Here is a 20,102-nt window from a genome sequence, read left to right as displayed (position 1 = left end):
CCCTCCATTTTCATGGGGGATCCATTCCAGACCCCTAGTGAAAACGGAGGCTCATGCTTATTCAAGCCCCATAGACTTGAATGGAACGATGGGTGCGTGCGCCATTGCAATTAGTGGAGGTCACTCCTTCATGTATATTCAAGGGTGTGGGTCTCAGATCTGCACATTAGGAGGGGAGTCTGTGTGTGTGTGTGTGTGTGTGTGTGTGTGTGTGTGTGTGTGTATGGTGAAAGGCAAGAGTTTAATCTGCCCTGGAAGCACAGACCCCATTCTAGTATTTCAGCCATCCAGCCTTTAGTATGAGCACAAAGAGTTATGTCTGTTGGAGTTTTGTAAGTTCTTTGGCATTGTTTTCCTTTGCTTTGTCCTTTACATCCTTCATTACATGGCTTACATTTTATCCTCAACTTATCCATGAGTCGTATCAAAATCCAGAATTTTGGTCCCAGAACTTGCCCTCGAAAGATGGCTGCTCCATCTAAGTGGGGTGGTGAATCTACTTTGGGTTTCAATCCAAAATTTAAAGGAGCTGTTCGGGTTGATGATCCCTATCCTCCAAAAGATGTTTAGCATCTTTAATGTTGTTGTGTGCCTTCAAGTCATTTTTGACATATGGTGACCCTAAGGCTAGATTCTCATTGTGATTTCTTGGCAGGATTTCTTCAGTGCAGGTTTACCATTGCCTTCCCTTGAGGCTGAGAGCGTGTGACTTGCTCAAGGTCACCCAGTGGTTTTCATGGCCGAACTGGGAATCAAACTCTGGTCTCCAGAGTCATGGTCCAACACTCAAACCACTACACCATGCTGATTTTCAGCATCTTGAATAGGTCTTGTAAAATCTGGACTAGAAAGGAGCCAGCAGCCACTACTGCTTGGAAGTTCTTAATGGGCGGAAAAGAGAGGAGCCCATAAAATGATATATCATTGCAGCCTGGCATATATCTTCATGGCTGCAGTGGTGCACTCTACTTTTGTGCATAGAGCAAGAGGTAAAACTAAAACATGGATCAGGTGCAGGCAATAATGAGTTTGATGTAAGAATGAATTTGCTGAGTTTTTAAGGAACTGTGTTGCCTTGAGAGCATGGAAACATGACCTTTCAGTCTACAAAATCCGAGAATCCTCAAGTCAGCAGGATGGGGGATTCTGGGGGTTGTAGTCCAAAGGTTTGATTTTCTCCGAGTTCTCTTTCTCTGGCACTCTCTGGATCTGCTATATAGCTTTTGGCCTACACATTTTCTGGAAGTTTATTCTACGAACCTTGACAGAACTTTTAATGGCCCCCTGTGATGGCGGTTCTTATTCTGTGGTGAAACTTGAAACCTAAAAATAGTTGTTTCTATGAGAGAAGACAGGAAGGTTTTCTGATTTCCTTCAGTATTCCAATACAGTTCTTGTGTGCCTTCAAGTCATTTCGAACTTATAGTGACACTAAGTGGAACCTATCATTGGATTTTCTTGGCAAGTTTCTTCAGAGGGAGTTTGCTATTGCCATCCTCTGAAGCTGAGAGAGTGTGATTCTCCCAAGGTCACCCAGTGGGTTTCTATGTCTGAGCCAGGATTCGAACCCTGGTCTCCAGAGTCCTAGACCAGCATCCAAACCATTATACCACACTGACTTTTATAAGGCTGGCTGATTAATACGAAGGAGACTGCATACATTTTTAGAACAAATGTCAGATAGAAAATGAATGTACATCTTCCATTAAAATCCCCTTTTTTCTTAATATGTTTATTAAATATCAAAACAAATCGTAACTAACAACATCTCTCAACACAACTTGCAATAACACATAATTTCCTAAAAGCCTAAAAGATACACACACACACATACACACACACATAAAATAAACTGTAAATTATACAAATACTAACTTCCTTCCTAGCAGTTCTTTCCTTTAAAATAAAATAACTGTCTAATCTTCTTCCAAATGATAATTGTGCAATGATATTGTTAAACAATTGTGCTTTATCTATAAGCGTTCTTGGTAATTGTGTCTCCCCAACATTTTTTCAGACAGTCAAACACAATCCTCTGTTGTCTATTAATGGCTGCAAAAACAATGAAAGGGAATTACATACAGTAAAGCAGGGATGGCTTACCTGGTAAAAGATGGTCCCGCTTCCCTTGGAGAAGTCAGCATTGTCCCAAAACACAGCAACCATTGGTAGATTTTCATGGCCATTAAATCCTCCAAGTGGTGGGTTCGGATCACTGGAAATGTCCTTCCCAGAGACTGGGAAAATTATTTGCCCATTACTAGTGAACTAAATAGAGAAATAAGTGCAAGTAAGGTCTGAGAAGACGAGTACAGACTGAGAGGTACTATAAAGATTCGGGCTTATATCCGACATCACCATTACATCATGTATCTCTGTGTGTACTAATGCACTGATCATGCTATGCCACACTTGGGTTGAAAGGCAACATTGCACAACTGAATGAATCATAGAATCATAGAGTTGGAAGAGACCACTAGGGCCATCCAGTCCAACCCCCTGCCATGCAGGAAATCCAAATCAAAGCATCCCTGACAGATGGCCATCCAGCCTCTGTTTAAAGACCTCCAAGGAAGGAGACTCTATCACCTTCCAAGGAAGTGCATTCCACTGTCGAACAGCCCTTACTGTCAGGAAGTTCCTCCTAATGTTCAGGTGGAATCTCTTTTCCTGTAGCTTGCATCCATTGTTCCGGGTCCTGTTCTCTGGAGCAGCAGAAAACAAGCTTGCTCCCTCCTCAATATGACATCCTTTCAAATATTTAAACAGGGCTATCATATCACCTCTTAACCTTCTTTTCTCCAGGCTAAACATCCCCAGCTCCCTAAGTTGTTCCTCATAGGGCATGGTTTCCAGACCCTTCACCATTTTTGTCGCCCTCCTTTGGACACGCTCCAGTTTCTCAATGTCCTTTTTGAATTGTGGCGCCCAGAACTGGACACAATATTCTAGGTGGGGCCTGACCAAAGCAGAATACAGTGGCACTATTACTTCTCTTGATCTAGACACTATACTTCTATTGATGCAGCCTAAAATAGCATTGGCCTTTTTAGCTGCCGCATCACACTGTTCACTCATGTTCAACTTGTGGTCTACTTGGACTCCTAGATCCCTTTCACACGTAGTTTCATTCAGCCAGGTGTCACCCATCCTATATCTGTGCATTTTATTTTTCCGCCCTAAGTGCAATACCTTACATTTCTCTGTGTTGAATTTCATTTTGTTAGCCTTGGCCCAGCTTTCTAGTCTATTCAGGTCATTTTGAATCTTGATCCTGTCCTCTGGGGTATTAGCTATTCCCCCTAATTTGGTGTCATCTGCAAATTTGATAAGTATGCTCCCAATTCTGTCATCCAGGTCATTGATAAAGATGTTGAATAGCACTGGGCCCAGGACAGAGCCCTGTGGGACCCCACTGGTCACTTCTCTCCAGGATGAAAAGGAGCCATTGTTGAGCACCCTTTGGGTTCGGCCGGTCAACCAATTACAGATCCATTTAACAGTTCCTTTGTCTAGCCCACATTTTACAAGCTTGTTTGCAAGAATGTCATGGGAAACCTTGTCAAAGGCCTTACTGAAATCAAGATATACTATATCCACAGCATTCCCTTCATCTACCAAGCTGGTAATTTTATCAAAGAAAGAGATCAGATTTGTCTGGCATGACTTGTTTCTCTGAAACCCATGTTGACTTTTTGTGATTATGGCATTGCCTTCTAGATGTTCACAGACTCTCTGTTTAATGATCTGCTCCAGAATCTTTCCTGGTATTGATCTCAGACTGACTCGACGATAATTGTTGGGATCCTCTTTTTTCCCCTTTTTGAAGATGGGGACAACGTTTGCCCTCCTCCAGTCTGCTGGGATTTCTCCTGTTCTCCAGGAGTTTTCAAATATGATTGCCAATGGCTCCGATATTACTTTTGCCAGTTCTTTTAATACCCTTGGATGGAGTTCATTTGGTCCCGGAGACTTAAATTCATTTAGATTAACAAGGTGTTCCTCTACTATCTCTTTACTTATTCTGTGCTGAAATTCCCCTATTCTGTCCTCTGCTCCATTATCCTCAGGTTGAGCCCCTTTGCCTTTTCTGAGAAGACTGAGGCAAAGAAGGTGTTGAGTAATTCTGCCTTTTCTCTATCTCCTGTTAGCATTTTGCCATCTTCTCCACGCAGTGGCCCTACCGTTTCCTTCTTCTTCCTCTTGCTGCGGACATATCCAAAAAAGCCCTTTTTATTGTTCTTAACCTCTCTAGCAAGCCTGAGTTCATTCTGCGCTTTAGCTTTTCTGACTTTACCCCTACACATGCCTGCTATTTCTTTGAATTCCTTTTTTGTGATTTCCCCCTTTTTCCTTTTCTTATACATGTTCCGTTTCAAACTTTGCTCGGTTGAAAGTTCCTTAGTCATCCATCCTGGTTTCTTGATACACCTCCCGTTTTTCTTTCTCACTGGAACTGTTTGAAATTGTGCCTTCAGTATCTCCCTTTTGAGAAAGTCCCAAATATCACACCCAAATATGCACCACTGCACATCTTCATACACATGTATATCTCCATGTGCAAAAACACCACATGTACAACTTCACTTTCACAACCTTGAACTGACCATGGACATTCTGCATTGGATGAACACACCCAGCCACTTCCATGGAGAACTTGTGCATGCATAAGACACCAACAGAGTTCTGGTCTAGGTATTTCTGGATAATTCTATGCTAAATGTAAGCTTTGGAGGAAGCTTTAAAAACAAACATATGGGCAGAGATACTACATCAAGGAGATGAAGTGTAACTTCACTCCCAGAGTTATGTGATGATTGTGCATTGGTGAATTGCAACAGCACACAACAGAATGGGCAAACAAGATGTAAAATCAGTGGTTGCAATGCTGCATGCACACTTGCCTGTGCAATGTGAAATGGCACCACATGCATAGTGGCATCACGTGCGCAACTCCATGTGCTTCTGCATGTACAACAGCAGCACATGTGTAACTCTGCTTCCATAACTTTGAATTGAATGTTGATGTTCTACATGAGACAATAATGCCCAACCACTTTCATAAGGGAATTTAAAGATGCATTAGGCACCAGCATGATACAAGCCATGGTAGCTCTGTAAAATATTGTCATGCACTTTGCTGGAACCATATATAAATCATCCATATATAAATCACTGTATATAAATCATCCCTCTTTAACCACAGATTCTCCATATGCACATGGTTTGAACATATTCAATGTGTGTGTGTGTTAATACACACACAACACACGCGCACGCACGCACGCACACACACACACACTCCAAAAAGCAGCCCTTCATTTTGTTATTTTATATAACAAAATTTCACTACTCTATTTTATTTAATGGGACTTGAGCATCCATGGATTTGGTATCCATGGGGGGTCCTGGAACCACACTAAGGGCCCACTCTCCCAGCTGAATGGGGATTTCCTTGCCCATCTTCTCCCATAGGAGGGACTTGTTTCATAGCATTGTAAATATCTGATCATTAAAAGCAATCTGAAATAATTTATTACAGACTCACATAGAGGGAGTCACGCAGCATATTTCCCAGTGGGACTCCAATCTCCGGCTCGAACAGAGGAGAGTTAAAACCCACTTTCCTTTCAACATATTCTTTATCATTTGCCTTTGGTCCATATGCAAACAGGAACGCTGCACATAAAACACAGGTAGGTTAATTACTGAAAATGAGGAATACTCAGAGGAACAGTATCTGTGAACACAGAGATACCATTTAGCTATTGTGACTGACTAATAGGCATGGATAAGAAATCTCTTCCAGAAACCAAAACGGTTTTTCTGAAACATCCTGACCCATTTCTAAAAGCAACTCAGGCTGATGGCTGTCTCCTATGTCTTGTGTCAGTAGTAATCATAAAGGCCAAAGTAATAATGTAATTATTAGTTCCATTGACTTATCAATCCCAGTGTTTTTTTCTTTCTTATCTGGAAAATCACTCTTGATGCCCTCCAGATGTTGCTGGACTATAACTCCCAACAGCCTTCGCCAGCATAGCCAAGGGTGAGTGGAATGCTGGGAAATGTAGTCCAACAACACCTGGAGGACTTCAGGATTCCCGTCCAAGATTTATGGGGTCACTTGGATTGGATGGAATCTGTGTGATTGGATATCAAGACATAGCTACAAAAGTCAAGAGGGGCAGAAGAACCTAGAATTTTTATCAGTACAGCTTGAATCTCCCTTATCCAAAATGCTTTGGGCCACCAGTGTTTGGAATGTCAGAGCTTTTCAGATTTTGGAATATTTGCATACACATAATGAGACATCTTGGAGATGGGAGCAAAATTTAAATGTGAAATTCATATATGTTTTGTATACACCTTATACACATACCCTGAAGGTGATTTTATACACAATATTTTTAGTATTTTTTACATGAAACAAAGTATGTACATTGAACCATCAGAAATGAAATGTGTCACTATCTGAGCCACCTGTGTGGACAATTTTGGATTTTGCAATATTTCAGATTTTGGAATTCGGATAAAGGATACTCAGCTTATAGCAAGACTTCAGCTTATATACTACATTATATACATAAATATAGATCCCCAGCCTACCAACCTGAAACTGGAACTGCAGGCACAGAGTTCAATGTTGCTGAGTTTTCATTGGCAGTGGCTGTTTTCATGGAATTTTGGGAAACTGAATTAGGTTTGTTGTCTGATTTCTTGTTGTCCTCTTTCTTATCTGACTTCTTGCTGTCTTCTTTGTTGCTATCTTCTTTCTTGTCTGATTTTTTGCTGTCTTCTTTCTTGTCTGACTTCTTGCTGTCTTCTTTGTCGCTGTCTTCTTTCTTGTCTGATTTTTTGCTATCATCTTTCTTGCCTGATTTTTTGCTGTCTTCTTTCTTTTCTGACTTTTTGCTATCTTCTTTCTTGTCTGATATCTTGATGTTTTCCTTATCATCAGATGTTTTGCTGGCAGTCTGTGAGGGTTTCGCTGCCTCTAGGCCAACTCCTGAGGCTGCAAGCGAGGCATCTGGTTTACCAGATGTGGAAGATGCTTTGGCATCACCAGATGTGTCTTTGCTGACTGTTGCACCTGCCTCACTCTGAACAGAGGAATCAGGCAGTGATGAGATGCCTGTCATAGATCCTGACTTTGTGGCCTCAGAACCTGAAGCAGTGCTGCTGGAAGATACAAGGACAGAGGCGGATGGCTTTCCAGAAAGTGTGTGTCCAACATCTTCGGTGACTTCAGCCTTGGAAGACTGAGGAGATACTCCTGCATTGACCTCAGACCCTGATTCCACAGCAGGCAATTGTGGTGTTGTTGCTGGACACAATGGTGTGCCAGAGAGAGAGGGATGAGCTTCACCAGATATTGTGGATGTCCCCTTGTCGGCTGTCAAAACAGAGCTGTCAGTATCCCCTCTCCCTTCTGAAGTTGTGGGGGATAAACCTTTCATGTCCCCCACAGATGCTTCATTGGGAGAGCTTGCAAGCCCATTGGGTGAGGCTCCATTGGGGAAAGAGACCACTTTGCCTGTTTCTTTGGCTTCCACTGCTTGACTCTGAGAAGATGCTTCTCCAGGTGCATTTCCTGGGCTTTCAATACCTGATTCGTAGGATCCAAATGGCTGAGTTTCACTGGAGGAGGAGGAGGTTGAAGGAGACAATGGCAGTCCTGATTGTTGATCTATGGCCACCTTTGTGCCTCCAGATCCAGATGACTGAAGAGAAGCCCCAATGCTATTGGAGGTCACTGTGCCACTTCCCAAGCCCCCAGCAAGATCCTCTGCATCTCCTTTTGCCATGGGAGATGTAGAACCTGCCTCACCCAGGGTATTACTGTAAGAAAGAGCAGGTTGCCCACTCATGGTCAACACAGAATTTTCTGCACTTCCTGGGCTTGCAAAGTTGCCACCCACACCCCCAATCTCTGAGGGCGGCAGAGATGAATCTGTAATGCCAGAGGCCTGGCCTGGTGTTCCTTGGAGATTAACAGTCCCATCAGGAGAGATGGAACCAGAAAGCAAGGTTTCTCCTGAACCTTTATTGATTACTGCCACCACTGACCCATCGTCAGCAGGAGAGGACTGAGTGGAAGGTTCTTCAGTGTTCATTGGCCCAGATTTTTCTCCCAGCTGCTCCGCTATATTTTCTGGACTTAGGCCTGTCTCAGAGGAAGAAGTGGATTGGGTACCTGTTGAATCCAAGCCAGCAGAGGGAAGGGAAGATTCTTCCTCACCAAGTCCTCCAGAGATCTCTTCACTAGCAGATGTCCCAGGTGACTTTGATTCTGTGTCTGATGAAGACAAAGGTAGTTTCTTCCCATTTGTGGTGGAACTATCTTCAGATTCTTCCTCCTTCACAGAAGCTACAGCTCCTGCTGATGCTGCACCATATGTCTGAGAAGATGCATTATTGGCTGGCCCTTCACCTGGAAATGCTCCAGGTGACTTTGACCCTATGGCAGATGTACCTAAAGGTGCTTCTTCCTCCACTGCAGCAGAAGAGCTTCCCCCTTGTTTTGCTTCCTCAGAAACTCTTGATCCTTCTGCTGCTGCTTCAGCATCATCTGGAGATGGCTGAGATCCAACATCACTTCCCAGTCCTGAAACAGACATTTCCTCTCCTTCATTGGAAAGAGTCAATGATGATTTCTTCCCACTCATATCTGAAACATTTCCCAACTCTTCTCCTACTTCAGATCCTGCTCCAGATGCATAATCTGGAGGCATCTGAGATCCTTCTCCAGGTGATGTTGGTGAGCCAGATGTTGATAAACCATCATTGTTGAATCCACCAGAGAAGGAAAATCCTGGTTGTGCCTCTGTGGCTGATGGAGCCGAAGATGCCCCTTCTGCACTCACACTGGAAGACATGCCAGGATGATCTGCCTCTCCACCATCTAGAGATGGTTGAGATCCTCCCTCATTTGCTGACCCTGCACTGGCAGTTTCCACTCCTTCTGCAGACGGAGCAGCTGAGTGTGATTCTATAGCTAATTGAGCCAAAGATGCTTCCTCCCCACTCATGCTGAAAGAGCCTTCTGGTATTTTTATTCCATCAGAATCTCCAGCCCCCGCTGTTGCACCATTGAGAGATGGCTGAGATCCTTTGCTAGCTTCTGATTCTGAGGTAGCAGCTTCCATTCCTTCAGCAGAGAGGAAAGGCCTTTCTTTCCCAAGTCCCCCAGAAACATCTTCATATCCAGATGTTCCAAGTGACTCTGTGGAGGATGAGCCTGGTGGTGTTTTCTCCTCATTTACAGGGGAAGAGCCTTCCCATTTTTCCATCTCATCAAAAGCTCCAAGATCTGCCACAGTGCCAACCTTGGTGGAACCATCTGTGAATGGCTGAGATCCCATTGCTGCTCCTGAGAAGGAAGTTTCCACTCCTTCAGCAGAAGATGATTTCATTCCACTTACAACAGAAATATCTTCAGGTTCTTTTTCTGCCCCAGAAGTTGACTCAGATTCCATTTTCGGTGTGCTATCTGGAGACAATTGAGATCCCTCATTCCCTGCCACTGCTAAACCATTTGCTTCTACTCCATCAGAGGCTGGTTGTGACATTGTGGCTGATGGAGCCATAGACATTTCCCCCTCCCCTTCTGATTGTTCTGCCACATCAGAAGCTGTATCATCTGGAAATAGTTGAGGTTCTTCACCATCTTCCAAGCTTGATCCAGCACTTCCCAGTCTTTCAGTGGAGGGTGAAACTGTTTGTGACTCTGTACCTGATGGATCCAAAGATGCCCCCTTTTCAGCCACACTGGAAGTATCTCCCAGCTCTTGGCTCTCTGTTTCAGACCCTGTTGAAGACTCTATTGCAGACTCTGATTTCAGTGCATCATCTGAAGATGGTTGGTAGGAATCTGGAGTTTCAGAGGGCCCACTGGGTTGAACTCCTGATGACTTTGAAACAAGAAAAGGAGAGGAATTTTTGCCAGAACCAGAAGGAGAGTCTTCTGCAGACACACTTATTGCAGATGTCTCTCCATCTGTTGCAGAAGAAGCTGAAGTAGAAGGAAATTCTTCTCCTGAGGATGTGGCAGTTATAGATGTCTCTCCCTCCTCCAAAAGAGGCTGTCCTGAAATTTCTCCACCACGCAAGCTTCCTGATTGTCCCAGAGGCAGCTTTGCTCCTTCAGATGATCCAGGTTCTGCATCTGAGATGTCAGTACCAATCTGGATCTCACCACTAGTTGTCATAGATCCTTCATTTGTAAGCAGTCCTGTGCTGCCATCTCCATCCTTGGTGCCTCCTGGAGCTTCAGTTCCTGAAGGAGAAGAACTAAAGTCTCCAAAAGGTGGACTTGTGAAGTCTTTTCCTTCTTCAGCCTCTGAAGTGAAAGTCTCAGAAGATGTAGCATCAAGAAGTGTAGAAGAAGATCTTTCCTCTGATAGTTCTCCAGCTTTTGTTGAGGTCCCACTGCCTGCAGGAAAAGGAGAAAAGTCTCCAGAACCATCATCCGTTATCTCTGCAACGCTTCCTGTATTAGCCACCATTCCCTCTTCTGCATCTGTTCCTAGCTCTGAAGGCAGAGTATTGATTTCATCAAGGTTGTTGTTATTCTCTGAAATAGTTCCATTATTAATTTCTGACTCTGAAGCAGCCCCAGCAATCTCACCTCCAGAGGGCAAGTCTTTTTCATTGCTGCCAGGAAACTTTGCTCCCTCAGTAGCTGATCCAGTGTCTGTGGTGGGCATGGCATTGGCATTGGTGTCTTCTGGTTCCTTAGACCCTTCAGTGGCTTCTGAGTCTGCTTGCATGTTATCATCTGATTGGGAAGAACCCAGAGACCCAGGTAAGCCATTTGATGGCGCTTCTGCTGTATCAGACTCTGGAACCACAGTAATCTCTAAAGGTGATGGACTTGAAGATTCTCCATCCATCAAGAGCTCTGAGCCTCTTATGGGCAGCTGTGTCCCATCAGCTGGGGCCAGCTCAGTGTCAGATGGTGGGAAATCTGTTCTGCTCTCCCCTTCCTCACTTGCGACCGATCCAGAAGCAACACCTAGTTCTGGAACCATCATGTTGCCTTCAGAAAGAGAACCAGGTGCTGAACTGAGAGAGTCTCCTTCTTGCCTTTCAGTAGATGTGCCACTCTGAGATGGGGGGAAGGCTGTTTCTCCAGCCATTCCTTGATCCTTAGCTTTTGTTTCATTCTCCAAAGAAGAAGGAGAAGTTTCATCCATGTCAAACAAGCCTTCTGGTTTCTCTCCTGCTTCCCCAGCAGAATTGAGAGGTGTCCTCTCTGAAGATGAATGAATCATTTCACTCTGGATAGCAGCACCAGGTTGTCCATTTTCTGCCAGTTTTTCCCCAGGCTTCAAGGGGGAGGCTGTTCCACTTTCCATGTCTGCAGAAACATCTCCCTTTGGTGACTCTGTTGCTGAAAAGGCTCCCTCTGGTACCTCTGTTTCCTTTTCTTGCTCTGGAGATGCTAGCGTGAAAGGTGTTTCATTACTGCTGGCAGTTCCAGAGCCTTCCTCTGCTTCTTCTTTAGTTACAGAAGCTGTTTGTATCTCATCATCTTCTGGCAACAGAGAAGAATAAACTGGAGTCATGGGAAGTCCAAGTGGAGAACCTACTGTTGCATCAGAACCCAGATCTGAAGGACTTGATGGTGCCCCACTGGAAGAGGCTATGCCAGGTAGAAAGTTTGTTGTATCATCTGCTGGAGGGGTATTAGATACTTCTGCACCCACAAAGTCTTCTGATTCTGCAGGGATTCCATCAGCTGAGCTTTCTGGGCCCAGGTCTGGGTCTTCCAAGGAAGGTGTGATGGTTGGCTCTGCATCATGGTCAGACACTGTGTCTGACACAGAGCTATCTGAGTCACCCCTTCCTTCTACAATGGCAGGTTCGCCACCCAAGCTGTCCTTGCCACTGGGAGATGGTTGAATGGAAGCAGTGGCAGGTTCACTCAACTCTGAGGACTCAGAAGGTGTGTTGCTGGGTGGTAGCAAATCCGGAGGGGACAACCCAGTTGCTGGTGTTGGTTTTTCTCCTTCGATGCCATCCCCTGAGGCTGATGGAACAAGATGTCCATCATTGGCAGGAGTCACACCTGGTTCTGCCACAGGCAGATCTTCAATGTTACTAGAAGGAGCACCTGGGATGGACACTGTCTCGCTGCTGGCATCTGGGAAATTTTGTGGTGTTTCACCTTCTGGTTCTGCAACATCATCTGTGGCATCTTCCCCTAGAGTAGGTTTCTGTTCACTGTCTGCATTTGTTTCTCCAGTAGCTGAGTCCAAGGTCTTCTCTTGTCCTGAAGAAGGTGCATCACTCAAACCAATGTCATCAGTCTTCTCCCAGGCGGCAGGTGCAGCGCCAAGCGAAGAATCTGTCGCACCAGTTTCTGGCTGTTCGTTTGAAAAAGTGGAGGGTACTTCCGCAGAGCCCAAAACAGGTGAAGCAGCTGCTTGCTCTGACACAGCAGGAGTGGTCTGAATTGTCCTCTTTTCTGAAGAAGTGTTTGAAGAATTTCCTTTGGCCAAGCCTTCCTTTTCGTTAACCTGGACCTCTGTGGCTGCCTCCATCTCTTCTCTTTGTGGTGTGATTTCTACTTGGTTGGGGACCTTGGTGGGAGAATCAACATTGGAGGCCAACACAGATTCCTGTGTTTCTTCTTCTGCAGGGCTAGAGGGGTTTTCCTCCTTACTAGCGCCTGGGTTTTCTTCAGGCGTTCCTCCATCCGCTACGAATGGGACTGTGCTCTGAATTGTGAATGTCTCCTCTGTGGTTGTGGGCATGGTGGGGTCAAAATAGTCACTGCTCGTCGCCCAGGAGAGGTAGTCAGTATCTGTGAAGACATCTGCTTCTGTGGGAGCCACGGGAATCGCTGCTGTTAGCCCAGGCTCTGCAAGGAAGTGACAAAGTAAGGTTAAGCTTCCACATCTGAAAAAAATGTGTTGTTAAATTGGTTTGCTTATAGACAATTAAGAGAAAGATTTTAAAATGGATTTTAAAAATCATGGTTTTGAAATGTTTAAATCTGAGGCCTGATTCTCACTACCTTTTAAACTGGATCACAAATCGCTTTGAACCGGTTCAAATGACCCTGGTTCCCACTTGAATCAATTTGCTGAAGCAGTTTGGAGAGGGGTACCACATGCTAGAATCCCATTTAATCTGCGTCTTTTTGACACTGATGTTTTCCACATCTTTTTGAATAAATCGAATCTGCGCAAGTGTGAACCAGCTGTGGATCAGAATTGATTTAAATTTGCCCTTCAGCCAGCTGGAATGGGTCCATTTTGAACCGATTCATTCATGAATGTGAACTACAAGTGGGTTATTTTACTGGGGGAAAACGCAATCGGAGCAAATGTAGTGGGAACCACACTCCACTGTTGAATCAGTCTATCAATTCGGATCGCAAACCACTTTTTCTGTAAGTGAGAATAAGGCCTGAGTTGGAAGCTTGACTATGTACAGATAATGAACTCTTAACTGCTAAAATAGCCAAACTATTGTTGAGACTTTAATAAAAAGGGTAACAAGTGAAGATTTTATAGTGAAATGGGCTCAAAATACAGTGCACCCGCGCCATACGCAGGCGCACTGTATGCGGCTTCCTGCTTATGCAGAAGCCACACGACAATAAAAACAATGGTGCGTGCACCCACACGCACACGCGCACACGCCGCACCGCTGCCATGTGCATGGGCCCCATTGTTTCCTATGGGCCGCAAGCATATGCAGATTTTCCCTTACGCTGAGGAGTCTGGAACGGATCCCCTGTGTAAAGAGAGGGCCCACTGTATTGGTTCCCCAATTTAAATTTGGAGCAAATGAAAGGATGGAAGGCTTCATCAACCTTGGAGCCCTGCAGGATCAAACCCACAATGTTTTGGCGAGAGCAGTGGCATTTAACCACTGTGCCACCAGGGCTCCTTCCATATGCAATATATGTACATCCCTGTGAGCATGCATGCATGCGCCCACATATCTACACGCACAGTGCTACTGCTGCAACCTTGAACTGAATGGGGCCCATTCTGCATTGCACAAAAATGTCCACCTGCTTCAGTAGGGAATTTATGCATGTGCAAGATTCCATAAGGATTCTGAGCATAGCTTATTAATTTACCAATTAAAACAATAGCTTGCTGAAACCTTCCTAATTGTCATTGCCAGGTTATGAGAAAATGGAATTGAGATCAGAAATGGCAGACCATGATGAAGGAGGGCATCAAGTCAAGCCAAGTCAAGCCAAATCCAGCAATTCTATATGGTCTCTAATAATTTGCTTAACATTTAGTCAAGGCCAGAGTTTCAGAGTTTCCCAGAGATTCAGGGAAATTGATGACTATCTTTAGAGTCATACAGTCAGTTAACAAAACCTCTGACAAAGGAGCTCCTTTCTATAAAGACTTTTTACACTTGCCCAGTCCTTACTTTTTCTTCCTTGACACCTGTCTAACTGGAATTTCTTTTTTTACAACATCAGCATTTAACAACATCAGCACTTGGTGAAGGGGGGCTGGAGAAGAGAAGGAGAAGGTTAAGAGGTGATATGACAGTCCTGTTTAAATATTTGACGGGATGTCGTCCAGAAGATAGGGCAAGATTGTTTTCTGCAGCTCCGGAGAATAAGACTCGGAGCAACGGATTCAAACTACAGGAGAAGAGATTCCACCAGGGCCGGCTCTAGGTATTTTGCCACCCTAGGCAAGAAATATTTTGGCACCCCTGTCACCCCTCATAATTATTTTCACCCCTTGATTTCTGCATCACTTTAATTCAGGCTGCTATCACACTGGTGAATCAATGTTGTTTTATACCACTTTAACTCCTTAATGCTAGAGTTATGGAATTGGTAGTTTGCAATTGCACCAGAGGAGCTCTGCTACAAAGAAGGCTAAATATCGCACCACCTCAACATTAGGAAGAACTTCCTGACTGTAAGAGCTGTTCAAGAGTGGGAGATGTTGCCTCAGAGAGTGGTGGAGTCTCCTTCTTTGGAGGCTTTTAAACAGTGGCTGGATGGCCATCAGTTGGGAGTGCTTTGATTGTGAGTTCCTGCATGACAAAATGGCTTGGAGTGGGTGGCCTTTGGGGTCTCTTCCAACTCTAGATTCTATGATTCTATGAAACACCTGAGTTTCAGTGTTGGATTCAATTAGCATGTTTGCAGTAAACAATGCAATAAAGCTTGAGCTAGGAAATAATGGCATTCTCCTCTAGCCGACCCTATTATAGCTGTGTGTGTCTGCCTAGAACAGACAAGGTGAACAGCAGCTGCCCCCAGAATCCCTAACCAAAAATGTGTGAATGGTAAAATAGAGAGAAAATGGAAAGAACAGCTTAGCCTGCCCCAACAGCATGGTTTTTCTTAAAAGAAGCATAGATTTTAAGCCACCAAACTGGAAATCCTAAGAAAAGTGGAGACTCGTGAATAATAATAATAATAATAATAATAACTGCTCTTCTTTTGTCTGATGCATGAATCTACACCTATTCTTTCCATGTTATATCAACCTCTGCTACCACGTTTTCTGTTAAACCAGTCATGCCCAGGTATACATCGACTTCATCAACCAAGGCTGCTGCCACACTTCAGAATTAATGCAGTTTGACACCACTTTTACTGCCATGGCCCCATGCTATGGAATCTGACAGAGAAGGTTAAATAGCTCACAAAACTGCAAATCCCAGAATTCCATAACATTGAGCCATGGCAGTTAAGGCAGTGTCGAACTGGATTAATTTTGCATTGTGGGTGCAGCCAGAGGTATACTGACTGGACCAAGATTTTTGATGCACATCTAAGAATCCTGGCCCAAGTGGGTTTCAATGGCTGCTGATTACTCTCATCCCAATGGGATGGTGAAGCTTCTCTGGGTTTTAGTTTGAATGTTAAAATAGTTACACAAGGTGCTAGGCATGTATGAGAGTGATAGGGTTCAGGACTATTACTAGTTCTTTTAAAGCGTGAATGAATTCCTGGAGCAAATTGACTGCTTCACTGACATGAAAAGAACAGCCTGGATGCAGCATAGCCTAAAAATGTGTTTTAAGTAATTAACTCCTGTTACTCATTACAGGGTTAGGAAAGAAATCCACTGCCATTAACCATTTTGCAAGGGTTAAAGGAGTACCTTTCTGTGTTGCTCATTGATTTTTTGCTCCTTTTATTGCTCTTTAAAACAAATAGTCCTTAGGATAATGATAATACAGTGACATAAAACTTTCAATGCCCCCCAAAAGTAACTTTCAAAAGTAACTGGAACACATCTGCACCACAGAAATAATGCAGTTTGGCCCCACTTTAAACTGTCACGGCTCAATAGATACTTTTAAAAAGAACGTCAAGACCTTCTTCTTTTCTCAAGCCTTCCCCCCATGAGATGTTAGTTCATGTTTTACCCCCTCGGTTTGACGACTTTGTGATGTTTATGGATTTCCCCATTCAGCTGAACCTGTTGTTTTTATTGTTATTGTGACTGTTTTTAGATACTGTTTTAATTGTTTTTATCTTGAAGTATTTTTTACTTAAACTTGTACGCCGCTTTGATCAAAAATTGGAAAAGCGGGATATAAATAAACTATTTATTATTATTTATTATTATTAATGCTATGAAATCCTGGGATGCGTAGTTTGTTGTGGCATCAGAGCTCCCTGACAGAGAAAGCTAAGTATCTCACAAAACTCCAAATCCTGGAATTCAATGGCATTGAACCATGGCAGTTAAAGTGGTGTCATATTGCATTAATTGTGCAGTGCAGATGCAACCTCAGTGTTACATCAGTAATGTAGTTGCCTCCACCCAGAACTACCTGTTATTGTTGAGCATGAAATATCTGATGAAACCCTTTTAAGAGGTAACTTGTTGTTTTCACATCACTTGTCGACTTATGGCGACCCCATGAATTTCACATGCTTTTCTTAGGCAAGGAATCCTCAAAAGCAGTTTTGCCTCTGATATATAACCTAACTTGTTATGTTTGTTGTTATGTGCCTTCAAGGTGTTTCCCAAGGTAGATCTACCATGGGGTTTTCTGGGGCTGAGAGTATGTGACTTGCCCAAGGCCACTCAATGGGGTTTTGTGGCTGAACCAGGAATCCAACCCTATGTCTCCAGAGTTGTATTCCAATGCTCAAACCACTACACCACGATGCTATTCTTAACATGTGACAGGTAACTAAATAGCTTGCGAGAGCCAGTGTGGCACAGAGGTTTGAGTGTTGGACTGTGACTCTGGGGACCAGGGTTCAATTCCCAGCTTGGACATGAAACCCACTGGGTGACCTTGGGCAAGTCACATACTCTCAGCCTCAGGGAAGGCAATGGCAAGCCTCCTCTGAACAACTCTTGCCTAGAAAACCCCATGATAGGGTTGCCTTAGGGTTGCCATGAGTCAGAAATGACTTCAAGGCACACAACAACAGCAATACTATTTAACAATTTTAAAATACCTATTTTTGAAACACAGAAGCGGATTTCTGGCTGCTTGTCAGTGCTTTATTGTTTGATTATCCATGGAGGCTTTTTAAAAAAATAACAAAATTTTGTTCATCATACATGAATTTCTGAAATCATTTTTGTATTATTAGTCTGAACATTTCCATATATCACTTCCATTCATATTTCATCTTCTGCACAGAATAACCTTACTGCTCTAAAAAATAAAATCCCGATATCTGAATAGTTCGTTTCCATATAATAAGTCTATATATGAACATTTTTTTACTAAATAATACTACCTGGTTTCAATCAATCAGTCAATCGATTTATTGACTGACTGGTTTCTATTCGCACCAGTGTATAAATCCCATAGTTACAGTCAGTAACAAAGATATATTTCTATTCCTTTTTTGTTGTTTCTCTCTCTCTCTCTCTCTCTCTGTGTGTGTGTGTGTGTGTGTGTGTGTGTGTAGCATAACATGTTTGTCCTTTAAGTTACTCATTTTGCTATTTATCAGTTTATATATATGCACATAGATTAATGTCATCGCCTTTTCTTCTTATGATTTAATTTAATTCTTTTGCTTAAGCTTCAATTCTGGAAAAGACTTTTGTTTATACACCATACTTCAATCCAGTATTCTAGGACTGGCATCCAATCTCTTTCTGCCTTCTTTATTGGTTCATTATTTATCATAAACATTCATCTATCCATCTCTCTTAGATCACAATGTTTTTGCAACTACTCTTCTGTTGCATCCATGGAGTTTATCATATGAGGCTAGAAAAGCACAATTACAGTTGGATAATAGCACCTTTGGTAGGTACCTATATCATGATGTTGTGTCTCTTCTGTTGTTGCTTTGCATTTCAGTTGGTACTGATGGAGAACACCTTTTCATTAATGGGAAGGGTCTCCCAGGCCTAAAACCCTGGAAGATACACCATTGCCCACCCCATCTTAGACTGACCAAGCCTCCCTAGAATAAAAATACAAGCAAAAAACAAGGAAACTTACCGCACAGCAGGCAAGCCCAGAGACCTAGGAAGATCCAAAACATCTCTTTCTGAGTCCCCATCCACCAGTAGGTTGAACTGGTTTTAAACCGGAGTGACAGAGCAGATGGAAGTCCTTTGGCAGGACTTTGTGGACTGTCCCTCACATTTTTTCAGATATTTATAGGCAATTTAGGAAAAATAAGTGAGTTGTTTGGCTCTGACCACTCCCCTTCCCTGCCTGCCCCTCCTGTGCGAGATGGATTTCTGGAAGCAACTAAACCAACCCACCCCCTCCAGCCTCCTCACGTCTTGCTAATATGCAACCTATATTAACCACCAGATTACAGCTTGCACAAACAGACTGCTGGAGCAAACCAGGTGTGCCTTGCTAAAAGTGTCCATAAGAGAAAGAACACACAATGCAAAATCAAAAACCCAGCATATGACTCCTCTGTGTTGCACACCTGCCAACATTTCACAGAGGAAAACCAGGACACATGTGGCCAAGCAACATCAAAATGAAGTCGCGGTGGCAAAAGTTAATGGGAAAGAATAGACAAGTGGCAAGAGGCTGCAGCAGTTTGCTTTTGCCCAATCCAACTGGAAAGGGCAAACTTCCAAAATAGACCCAGGATAAGCCAGGATAAAATTCTGCATGCCTTGAAGGTGCTTTGAATACATTCACATCATTGACTCCATCTTTATTTGAGCGCAGACATATGTGAGCAACCAAACTCGCAGAGATGCACATAAATGTGGTCACTGCAGTTAAAGTTGAATCATAGCCCTATAACTGTGTGCTATGAAGTGGGCACCAGTTGTGCATTCAGCTTCAGAAAGCTGAATAAGGATCACAAAGATCCTAAGCTCATCCTCATGGTAGTAACTCTATTGAACTCATTGGAGCTTACTCCCAGATAAGCATGTTTAGGTCTAGATTGTAACTGTCTTTCACATCCATGAAATTAAGCCACTTACAAACATGTCCAAACATCCCTGCATTGAACCATACAGTTCTGGGCACCCCCGTTCCAGACCAAGACCTTTGACCAAGACAATCAAAGGTCTGGAAAGGTCTTATGTGAGCTGGATATATTTAGCTTGGAGAAGAGAAGACTGAGAGGTGATACAATACAACTGTCTCTAAATACCTGAAAGGATGTCATGCAGAAGATAGAGCATTTCCCCTTCTCTAGAGACTAGAACATGAACCAATGAATTAAAATCACAAGAAAAGGCATTCTAACTAAAGCTTAGGAAGAACTTCTTTACTGTAAGAGCTGTTCAACAACAGAACAGTCTCCTAGGTCTTTAAAAAGAGGTTGGATGGCCATCTTTTGGCAGTGCTTTAGTTGTGCATGCCCGCATGGCAGGAGGTTGAACTAGATGTCCCTTGTGATGCTAGGCTGCATCAATAGAAGTATATCGTTAGATTGAGGGAAGTAATAGTGCCACCCTATTCTGCTTTGGTCAGACCTCACCTGGAATACTGTGTCCAGTTCTGGGCCCCACAATTCAAAAAGGACATTGAGAAACTGGATCATGTCCAAAGGAGGGTGACTAAAATGGTGAAGGGTCTGGAAACCATGCCCTATGAGGAACGCCTTAGGGAGCTGGGGATGTTTAGCCTGGAGAAGAGAAAGTTAAAGTGTGGTGTGAGAGCCTTGTTTAAATATTTGAAGG

At 43.5% G+C, this 20,102-nt stretch overlaps 1 protein-coding gene across 1 annotated transcript in view; it reads right to left on the bottom strand.

Annotated features, from left to right (window-relative positions):
• The window catches only part of LOC149317902 (uncharacterized), a 28,428-nt gene extending 9,929 nt beyond the window's left edge, over positions 1 to 18,499 (bottom strand). Inside the window, exons 1-4 of the mRNA XM_089513254.1 lie at positions 18,439 to 18,499; positions 6,614 to 12,868; positions 5,549 to 5,679; positions 2,104 to 2,268 (exon numbers count right to left, since the gene is read on the bottom strand). Of these exons, the coding sequence (XP_089369380.1) occupies positions 2,104 to 2,268; positions 5,549 to 5,679; positions 6,614 to 12,868; positions 18,439 to 18,499 (6,612 nt within the window). The remainder of the gene's footprint in view (positions 1 to 2,103; positions 2,269 to 5,548; positions 5,680 to 6,613; positions 12,869 to 18,438) is intronic.
• Between the last annotated feature and the right edge of the window lie 1,603 nt (positions 18,500 to 20,102).

This window comes from Sceloporus occidentalis, unplaced genomic scaffold (genome assembly GCF_023333645.1).
Source record: "Sceloporus occidentalis isolate IW3139 unplaced genomic scaffold, rSceOcc1.0.p SCAF_2, whole genome shotgun sequence".
In the NCBI taxonomy this organism is placed as follows: Eukaryota; Metazoa; Chordata; class Lepidosauria; order Squamata; family Phrynosomatidae; genus Sceloporus; species Sceloporus occidentalis.
The sequence above is the reverse complement of the archived record's forward strand: the minus strand, read 5'-3'. Positions and strand labels throughout refer to the sequence as shown.